An 11463-nucleotide genomic window follows, 5' to 3' on the forward strand; every position below is an offset into this window, starting at 1 on the left:
GACAGCAGGACAGACAGAGGTAACACCACTCAGCAATGACACAAAACTGCTTTCTTGAACCGAGTCTTGGGTTTCTCTCCAAATGATAAATAAATATTGTCAGGCTCTTGGAACATGCTGCAGAGATCTTTCCAAAGATAAAACAGGCTCCTAGGTCAAATTATTTTCCAGATTACATCTAGGTGTTACTAACTCATTAGGAGATATCAACAATAAAGCTTTACCATCAGATGCTTTCTTTATTATTTTCTAACAGATAGGGAAAAAATGAAAGAATAAAGTACCTGAGTTACTTGAGGAAAGAAAATTGTAGCAACCAGTGGGAAGTTAAGAGGACTGTTTATGAATCAGATGTAATAGCCTTCTCTCAACAAATGCTTTGCTGAACAGACAACTGAATATTAAGCATCTTGCAAGTGCAAGCTCCATGTTGAGAATCATTTCAACAAGCAACATTCTCACAGAGGCCCTTGTTTATCAAACTTATTCTAGGACTCAACTGCAGGAAAGCAACAAGTTCAGGTGTTTTCATGTCATGGCAGAGGTAAGTGTTTTACAGCTAGCAATGGACTTGAGTACACAAGTTTACACGTGGTGCTGAACTGGAGCTTCACAATACTCAATTATATACTGTTGGAGCCTGCCAAAGCAGTTATATCAGGAGCTACCTTCCCTCCCCACCTCCCTTATTTGATAGGTTACGTTTAAACACTTTATTTCTGGTATACCTGCAGCAAAACTGTTTTGCCTTGATGAACAACAGGATCAAAATCCCCATGTAAGAACTACCAATGGCTGAAGCAAGTCAGCACATTCTCTTGAGATCTAGGTGCCTCCGCTCATTTTTGTCACACAGTAAGACAAGCCAAGTCAGACAGCTACAGCAAGATTTGGTAGTGTGCTGACTTCATATGTGACATTCCCTACAGGTTTGACTGGCATAGTGATAGAAGGAGCTGCTTGTGGAGATGATGGCATGGCCAGCAAGTAAAGCGCAAGAAGCACTTTCTGCAAAATAGAGTTTAGAAGCAGACAACAGGACCACAGAGCCTTTCTGACCTGCAGATCCACAAACTAAAACCTTCACATGAACAAGAGGCACAGACCATCAAAACTAAGGGAAGCAAGAGTATCAGATATGGGCCATAAACAGGGATAAAAACTCCCTCTTGGGCAGCCCAGCAGGACAGGGTTTGGCTGCAAATGCAGCTGGACCCCAGCAACAAAACAGTGACATCCCAGCAGTCCTTATTCCCCTCCTAACCTCCAAGGTGCCACCTAGTTCACTAGGTAACCCTGGCCAGAACAAGCCCATCAACCACCACAGAGCTCAGAAGTCAAACATTTACTCCCTCAGAAGAAGGGAACACCTTTTTCAGCAGCAGATCCTGCCTTTCAATTAGGCAATGCCAAACCTATCAGATTTGAGTCCCCAGATAGAAACCAAGGAGATTCCTCATTTACATGAAGAAAGAAACGCAGTGATGTAGTTAGAGATTTACATACAGCTGGACACATTGAAGAACAGGCAGAGTATCAATTACAGAGATGGTAATTACCAAGAAATTTCTCCCATGAATTGCAAATCTTTATCCTCTGAACTAACTAGATCTCAGCTTCTATTTAGAAGAAAGCAGTGTATATGAATTTCACCACTCTTTATAAAGAAAAACTCTCATCAGTCTCATCTTGTGCACCATGGTTTATTTGCAATCCCAAACTGTAATCCAGGACATAAACTGATCATAAAGCAATAATTCCCAAAAGCCATGATGAAATTCATAGAGCTAAAAAAAAAACCCAAAACACATCCAATGCTACTCAGAAGTCCAAAGACACAGTGGGGAAATATAGAAATGTTACCAACGTGTGGATTACCATCAGACTATTTGCTTGGTTGTAAACCACACAGGAGAAGTATGAAGCCAGGAATGTGCAGCAAAGGCTGAAATGCAACCATGATGTAATCTGAAACAGGGTTTTGAAGGGAGCACTGAATGTTATGATGCCATCCTGGTGTCATCATACAGCTCCTGCTCCAGAATACACCATGTACTATGTACTTCTCAGGGGTCAGGTAAGAGGAGGTGGGATCAGAGACAGGAACTTCTCTATGGTGTGGGCAGACAAAGGTTGGGCCGGGATGCACAAGCAGGAGGCAAGCAAGGCAGACTAGAGCCGAGCTGTACATAAAAAAAGGGATGGGGGAAGGGAAGAAAGATCAGATTATCTTGCTACAGCTACAGGGACGAAGGAGGGCAATGACCAAAAAGGACTGCATTCATCATTCAGCTCAAAGCTACTTTTAACATTATACTAGCAACACAACAATTAAAAAAAAATAACATTGTACTTAAAAATTTGACACTTTCTGGAATAATTGTTAAATATGAAGTCTTAGGTCAAAGATTTCATTCAAGAGCACACAAAACCAAATAAATAAATAAACTGGGGGGGGAGGGTGCATGTCTGCTACCTTACCCTAGTCTTTATTCCAACAAAGCCAGGAGGTCTAGCATTCACTTCTGGAGCCTCCCAAAACTCACAGATATCCCAAGGACAAATGCCATACTGGGTTTACATCATGCAATTATCCAGCAACCCCAGTAACACAGGAGGCCCTCAGCTAACCTCAGCCACCAGGAACAGAAGGAAACAAAGACATCAGTGGCATGCCCAGGTCCTTGCTGCACATGCCAGTTCCATCATACAGCAGCTTTTTCCACAGCAAGCAGCTCTCCTCTCTTTGGCATACAATCCTTGGCAGAGGTCATGATCTCAGGAACCAGAAAACTTCACCTGAAAAACCACTGTATATAAACCACTATTAATACACCTTATTTTTCCTAGAGTAACAAAGGCATTGACAGCCATGTGAAGCCATTTTGAGATAATCCATGCAAAATGGAACACCTCCCCAGGCTGAGGGAGCTGGGGATTTTCAGCCTGAAGAAGACTCTGAGGGGACCTCAGAGCTGCCTTCCACTACCTGAAAGGATCCTACTGGAAGGCTGCAGAGGGATTTTTCATAAGGGTGTCTATCAGTAGGATGAGGGGGAATGGTTTTAAGCTGAGGAAGGTAGGTTTATACTGGATTCTTAGGAAGAAGTTCTTCAGTTAGAGGGTGATGAGACTCCGGGATGGGTTGCCCAGGGAGGTTGTGGCTGCCTCTTCCCTGGGGCTGTTCAAGGCCAGGTTGGATGAAGCCTTGAGCAGGTGAGTCTAGTTGAGAGGTTTCCCTGCCCATGGTGGGGAGGTTGGAGTAGATGATCTTTGAAGTTCCTTTCCAACCCATGCAATTCTATGAATCTATAAAATCAGAAACAAATGAACTACTGATGTGCTCCAATAAATTCTTTTCTCCTTTTCCACCCACACTGCTGTTAAACTGCAAATTTATATCCAAAATTTAAGGCATGTGGTAAGGAGAAAAAGAAATGGGGGGGGGAGGGGAACAACAAGCAAAAAAACCAAACCAAACCAAACAAACCCCAAACAAACAAACAAACAAAAACCACGAAAAAAAACCACAACAAAATAAGAAAATAGCACACAGAAATGCAAGAAAACGCAAGAGCAGTTGTTCAATTTAAGTTCAAGTTCTCATGTAGTAACGTAAAGCTTCAGTGTTTGGATTGTATAAACTGTGATTCAGATCCTTGTGATAAAAATAACTCTTTACTATAATATTTCTTAAAAAATTGTGACTTAAGGTCAACAGCTTACTTTTCACAAAACACTCACTTCCAGTTAAATCTAACTTGGCAACATCCCTGTCACTTAAATATCCATTTTGCCAAGGGGAAACAAGGTCCTAGATGTAGAATTTACATCACTGCTTATATATGGAATTTTAATCATTTATTTTTGTGGGGGGTTGCATTAGCTTTCCAAGGCAGTATCAGCTTGCTTTCCCCCCACAAAACAACCAGTTACAGCCATCTGACTGCATATCATTTTTATCACAGACTGGATCTCTAGGACCATATGAGCCACAGGACTTCTTCTCCTACCTAAACCCTTGAAAAAGTACACAGACCCCTCTGTAAAATCGAAGTTTGAATTCCTTCTGTCTGACACAAAGGATAACTGTATGTTGTCAATGCAGTACACTAGACACTTAACATCCCAAATGAATTATCCTAAAAGGAAGGAGGACGTTTAAGCTGCAGAAATTATGATTTTTAAAACTTAAAACACAATTGCATTTCCAAACTCTTACACATCCTTGCTACATCCACTGACTGACTAAAATGCATCTGGATCTCTGCCAAGTAGGAAGAGTCACAACAAAAAACTTTGAGAATGATGTGCCACTGAGACATAGTTTATAGTAGACGTACCTGCAAAAGATTTTGTCATTAACTCATGAAGATGGATATTTATCTCGATGTTTAGTTTAACATCAAACTACTAAACAGGACCACACAGCAAGAAATACCAAAATATCTTTGTTTAAGAATCTTTTTAGGAATTGTTGATTCCAAATGCAAATAAATTTATCATTGATTACTATTTAATAGTCAAAACCCTAGAATTTCAAACCATACATATGAAAAACTACACCAAGAGGTTAATTACATTCCCTAATTTAATAGGGATAGTGAATAGGGCAGGGAATTTCAAATTAAAAGATCATCCTTGACAGACTTTTCTGAGCTTAAGATCCTGCCTGTAGCTGTAGTTGAAACTGTGTTAGCAACTAGAAATAAAATGCTTTCTAGTAAGAGTTGAAACTATTTTGCTGGTTCTTTTTTTTCCCCCCAAGTACAAACACAGCAGAATAAGACACTGAAGAGCTTGTCAAAATGTTCCACAATAACTTCACTTAGCATTATGAGTTTTATGTCTGTTGGTTTCAGTTCTTGTTTCACAAACTCAATTAATAAAACCAAAACAAGTTCTTTGAAGTCCTCTTAAAACAAAAAGAAAGCAAATCAGACAGCTATCAGAAGAGATAATAAAGCTCCTGATTCAGAACAGCTGTGATACTATCGCCAGAACACATAGGAGACTGCAATCCTATAATAAGCAAACCAACAACTGTCTAGCAATAAAATTGTCTGTTAAAATTTTCTACATGTTCCCCAACATGTAGAAAAGTTGTTCCCCAACAACTTTTTCTAACCTGTATTTTACATGGGTATTTTAACAGCATTATTTAAGGAGGAAGAGAACGGACACACACAAAGTAGTATAGACTACAGCTTACTGAATGCAAACTGTATATACGATGGGGTAACACAGACAACTTCTTTCCAGCAAGAAAAACATACCCTGAAAGTCTAAAAAGCCTTCTGTAAGGACCTAAAATTAGGTAAAACAGCTATGATCACACAGTGGAGAGATTTTCATTCCTTTTAAAGATACTATTCTTATTACAAACCAAATCTCGGCAAAAACTGCTTCAAAATACAGTAGTACTTCCATTTTAAAGAAACATAGAATTTTAAGTCTTGCAATTCTGCTTCAAGTACCAATTTACCCAGTCAAGACTGCTGATCTTGTGTAACTGGCTTTCAAAGAAAACCTCTATCAGAGAGCAGAGCACTAATTAAATTTGCTAGAAGTTCAAATATGATTAATCTTAGCATGTGTGCATCTGAAAGCTTCTACAGCTAAATATGAAGCCTTCATAAAGGCTTTCAACCTAGTGATTTGATGCGAACTGTGAAAGTGGGGTTTTAACAAGGCCTCATATAACATGATGGTGCCTCTGAGAAGCAGAGCACAGTGCAGAATAAACAAACGAAGCTGACAGCAGAAGAAAAAAAGACAGCTGTGAGGCATGCATCACCAGCAGCATGCAGGACAGGACTAAGTTCAGTGGTGTGGGCCATAGCAGGCTCTAGACTGGATAGATTTTTTTTTTTTTTAATGCACAGGATTGCAGTGGTACCAAGGTACCAGTAACATCACCTGTGAGAAATGCTTAGGTAATGCAAACAGTACTGAAAAGCATACAGATCACCTCCATGCAGGAATTCTTGCTAAGGGAACAAGAAGCTTTTCTGTAAACGAAGTACATTTTTCTTTTTCAAGAGCTACACCTTTCTATGACCCAGGAATGTCTGTGTGCAACATGTTAAATCTTTCACTCGTTTCTGAAGTGCCTGTGTCTTGACTTTTGTGAATGTAGGTCAGTTCCCTCCCAACGTGCCCCAGCTTTTGAAAACATCAAGATTCCTGTTCAGCAAAATTTCATTAGGTATATGGGGCAGACATTCCAAAGCTTCCTTGTATTTTGCTAAAATCTGATAACTCTTACAAAACCCAGTAGACAGGGATACACAAATCTCATACAAATACACTCATCTCTTTTTAGAGACTCTCATATGCAACTTTCAAGAAGGTGGAGAAAAAAAAGACTTGTGAATGAACAAATAAGTGGCTTTTTAAAAAGCAGTCCAAGTCCATTAGAAGCCTGTGCATTATACAGCAAAAGAATAACATGATTGGTCCACCACGAAAAGGGCTGAAGAGATTTATCAGTGATGCACAGTGGCTCAGGATGATGTTATCTGAGCTAGCAATGAAAAATTAGCTAGTGCCATGAGCAGGAGTTTACAAAGAGTGAAATAACAATAAATAAGTAAGTCTTATTTTGAGGAGGCAGGGAAGAGAGTTTAAGGAGGAGAGGTTAATCATTAAGAACTGTCTTTCCTTCAAATAGAGATTAGATGGAGAGTTCCTTTTGGCCAGTTTCATTATAAGGTATCAGCTTTGCTCCGTGCTATTGTACTTCTGACATGACACCCCCTTTGCCCCATACTTAGAAATCACGCTTCAAACAGAAAAATCATATCTGAGCACATCAGCACATGCTGCTTCTTCATAAGTCAAACCAACAGTGGGTCTGATTGTGTGCCCTGCTGATGTAAAGAGTAAGTGGAATGCAGATTACAGTCAGTCCAGCTAGCCAGAATTTAAACAATGCACACAACCAGATACTTACATGCTTCACACAGCAAAGGTTTATATGCAAACAAGATATAGAATCCAATACATTAAGGCTTTTACCACTTCTGCTTATTGTTGTCACTTAACACTTCTGTAAAAACAAAAATTCATGGCAAACAGAAAGAGCCAGGAATCTGCAAGCCTTGAAATGTCTCATACAATTGTCTCAGAGTGTATTTGTAAACGTGAAGCACTAAAGTCAAAGCTCCCCTCAGCAATAAATCATCAAAAATATACAGTAACCTCTGTATGTTACAATTATCCTCTTGCTCTTTCTCAAAAAATTTCCAAACAGCAAAAACCCCCAAACCAACCAAACAAAAACCAAACAGAAGTAAAAACCTATTCATTATCATGAGCCTCTACGAAAGAAAAAAAAGAAAAAAAGACAAGAAAAGAAAAAACATTCTGTTGACTGCACAATATTCAGAGAGGCAATTTTGCAAGTGTGTGGATTTTTCTAGAAGTCTTTTATCATCCTATAAAGTTTTGTGGTGGAAAAGGAAGAAAGATAAATTCACCATTATTTTCCAGAATAAGTAATTTGATACATTCCTCACCGCATCTCTTTCAAAATCCCAATCTCCTTCAGATATCACTTCATAAACAGTTGTGAAATATTACAGAAACTGTGATTTTCTGGCAAGGTACCAGTGAAGCAGAGGTAAAATCTTGCCATAAACCACATTCCTACTGAAGCAGAATTCCTCCAATGTTCTTTGAACAACCGCTACTAGATTGGGGATGGTACTTGAATTACAGGAGACAATTCAAAGGCATGATCCTGAACGTAGCTCTGACAACCATTTTCTTATGAAGTATGTGAGGCTGGCAAACATCAAACAGTTCCACTAGTACTAAAACTTCCAGTTAAATCACTCCTAAAGGTTTGACATCTGTCCCTCCTCCTTCTCCTCTTTCTCACTCTCATACCACCAGAAAGAGGGCCTGCAACAATGAAAACCACTCCTCTCCTACAAGCCTAACCACCCCACAGCTATCTAAAGGTTCTAAAAGTTCTTGTTTTATTAACACAGCTTTACAGACACACACACAAAAAATTAATTTCCATGAACATGAGCATGAAACCAACTTCCACATGAAACATAATAACGCAGACAATGCATGTCATGATTTGTTACAGTGTCCAGAAGTACCACTCAAAGTAAACATCTGCTAAGGACACAAATTTGCACTTCCAGAGTCAGACTGCCACATGTATTGAGCATGACGGAAGGACTCTCACTTGGAGAACAGTGAGAAATAGAATTTGAAAGTGTCGAAAATGTTTCCTTCTAGTATATTGCTCTTGTCATCACATTGAAACAAAACAAAAACAAACAACCCCAAACAAGCAGACAAAAAAACCCCAGACAACCAAACTACATTTGGCAACACCACCGATTTAAGAAACTCTTGGGAATGCTTTAGAACTTGCAGGAACACCAAGGAATCAAAATCCAACATTTTTTCTTCATGACACAGATAACCAGACTATTGTTCTCTCACTGTAAAGAACATAATTGTAAACTGAGAAAACCTTAGAGACCTTAGAGGTCTTTGTTGTGAAGTCTTTTCCCCACCCCAGTGGGAAAACGTCTTTAAACATCTGTATGCCATACAACTTCAAGCAATCTAACAAAACTATAGTAGCTAGTCTAACAGGGAATAACATTTCAGAAATACAGGATCATCTTATTACATTCAGTAATCACTTTGCCACTGCTGACCAAAAGACCTTCAGTGAATATGACTTCAGAGTAACAGACCTACAACAAGGGACATTGGTTTACCCAAAGTGTCTCCAATTGTTTTGTGTGCACAGACAATTCTTGTCCATTTAGCCTCACTGGTAAAAATTATTTCTCAGAGTCTATCCATTAAAAGGGATGAGACTAGAGTAAGGCACAAAAAGGAAACCCAAAATGGTTTGCTCTTTTTCAGAATTAAAGACAGCTTGGCCCATTTGAAAGTGCAATGCTGCACTGACAGCAGTCTCAGATCAAAGCCAACAAAATCTAAAAACAAATATAAAAGGTATTTTCTGTGTTCCAACAACAGGTTACCACTCTAGGCTTGACACCTGCCACAGCTTAAAGGAAAAGAGAGACAGAACACACATGTGCTTTGATCCAACAAATGAAACAACTAACCAATAAAGGTATTTTTTTGCAAATAACTAAGATGCAGGAACTTATCTACATACATGTACATTTGAACAAATGTACATGCATGTAACTACTTCCACTTATGCCCTTCTTCCCATCCGGGGGAAAAAAAAAAAAAAGGCAGGTCAAGAACAAGGCACAAAGCCCACACAACTCTGACCAAAATCTTGACTGCAGACTGTGCTGGTATAGATGGAGAAACCCGTACCATCAGAGAGAGCTGCATGCTGCTACACTGGACAACACTGCTGTTGGAAGAATTCATCATTCATAGATCAACAATTGGTTCTTTCATTTCCCCAGCTTCCTCAGACAGGACCATTATGTATTTTTTTCCACCTACTGATCCTGCTACACTTCAAATTTTCAGCTGTGTGCAGGAAAGACATCTGAAGAATATTCATACATCCAGAATGTATCTCATTAAAAGAGATAATCTTAAGCAGAGAGGGAACCTCTCTGCTTCTATGGGCTTTGTAACTTTGCCAGGGTCGAGAACTGACATAAAAGAAAACTCTGTAATAAAATTACAATCAAATCAGCTAGGGGAAAAAAATGTAGAAGGCAAACTGAAGTGCAACAAAGGCCCTCTTGCTGGCTTTCTACTAAAGGTAGTTCATGTAAACTAATCCAAAAGACAGCTGACCTTTTACCAAGTAAAGTTTTAGGACTAAATACTTCAGCTAATCAAAAACTAAATTACATGTATACATTAAACCACATCTTTAAAATTAAGCTGTATTCTGCTTAGATGAAGCAGGAGCACATTCAGTCATGACTAAGGCAACAGAAATATGGCTTTTTGAATATCACTGCATAGAAGGAAGCCAGGGATAGGAGATATCCATCATTTCAGAGCGCAGTGCCTCATCATGGCAGTAACGGGGCCAGAAAAAGTCACTGCAAGAGAAGGTTGTCATGCAAAACATCTCTCCCAGTTCTACTGCCGGCTGGGTTTGCCCTTTAAATCTTCACCCCTGCAGAGGCCTGGCAGGTGACACTCGGCAGGTGACGTTCCCTCGGTACAGCCTGGGCTGCACTGCCCAACCCTGCCAGGAACGTGTCCCTGGGCCGTAACCGAACCCAAACGTATGTGCCGAGACTCGGTGGTGTGGCGAGTGTCAGCGATGCCATCTCACGGCACCCTGCAGACAGAAGGGGCTCAGCACCGCAGACCGGGACCAAAACACTGCACCTCGCCAGAGGATGCGGCGGGGGAGAGGCTACTCAGCCCTCGCTGGAGGGGTCCCACACACCTCTCCCCTGAAAAAGGCGCAGCTCTGGAGGCTAAATCCCGTGCAGACCTACCGCGACACCCCTGTAAGCCCCACTGAATCGGACGTAGGACTAAAACCGAGCCGTCGCGGCACGGAGGGTCACGGTGTCCGGGCAGCGGGCTCAGCGACCGAGCAAGGCAACGGGATCGACCGGCCCGGCCCCACCCGCGAGGGACACCGCGCGGGGCACAGCCATGGCCCGGTCGCAAGGAGGGGAGAAGAGAAATGCAAGGGATGCGGGACTCCCCAGGCCGCCTGCCCGCCCTCACCGTCGATGTTCTCCCGGTCGCTGATGTGCTGCAGGTTGCAGCCCGTGTCCTCCCGGCTCAGCTCGGCCTCGGGGCGGTAGGACTCCAGGCGGGAGTGGGCATTCCTGCGCAGCTTGGGGCTGGAGGAGACGCAGCAGGAGGTGGTGTTCCCCATCTTCTCTGCCCGGGCCCGGCCCGGCTCGGGAGGAGGCGAGGGGCAGCCGGTCAGCAGCGAGAAGCCATGGGCACTAGTGGAGACGAGGAGCAGCAGCAAGAGAAGCGGCAGCGGCTGCAGCGCCCTGCGGCTGCACTCGCCGGCGGCTCTCCCTGGCGGTTCATCCGCGGAGGCAGCCCCGCAGAGCGGGCCGCCGGCGTGGGCTGCGGCAGCTAAACCCTCCTCCGCGGGCTGGCAGCGTAGGGCCCGCCGAGGCACAGCCCCATTGCCGGCGGCAGTGCCGCCGCGCTCCTCCCCCGCCCCCGCGCAGCCGCCGGGCCCGCTCCGCGCACGCACCCACGCGGCAGCGCCGCAGCCTCCGCGGCAGCGGCAGCCGCAGCAGCAGCCGCCCCGGGCGGCCCCCGCTAACCGGTTCCGGTTCAAGCGGACGGTAACGCCTCCCGCCGGGCGGGCTGCGAGAGCGGCAGCAGTGCCCGTACCCGATGCCGTGGGACCACTCGGAGCGGGGTGGTCGGCCCGGCAAGCCGCGCCGATGGCTGCCTGGGCCCGCCCTCAGCGAAGGCGCCGCGGTCTTCCTGCGCTCTGGCCTTGGGCTTCCCACGGCCGTGCCGCCAGACGGGGGGAACCTGGTCCCA

General features: G+C 43.1%; 1 protein-coding gene across 4 annotated transcripts in view; it reads right to left on the bottom strand.

The window, feature by feature from the left end:
- Positions 1-10828, bottom strand: part of CCNY (cyclin Y) — a 93120-nt gene extending 82292 nt beyond the window's left edge. For all 4 annotated transcript variants that reach the window (XM_054390063.1, XM_054390060.1, XM_054390062.1 and 1 more), the window contains exon 1: positions 10675-10828. In XM_054390063.1, coding sequence (XP_054246038.1) covers positions 10675-10828 — 154 coding nt within the window. The remainder of the gene's footprint in view (positions 1-10674) is intronic.
- Positions 10829-11463: the final 635 nt, after the last annotated feature.

This window comes from Indicator indicator, chromosome 20, assembly GCF_027791375.1.
Source record: "Indicator indicator isolate 239-I01 chromosome 20, UM_Iind_1.1, whole genome shotgun sequence".
NCBI lineage: Eukaryota > Metazoa > Chordata > Aves > Piciformes > Indicatoridae > Indicator > Indicator indicator.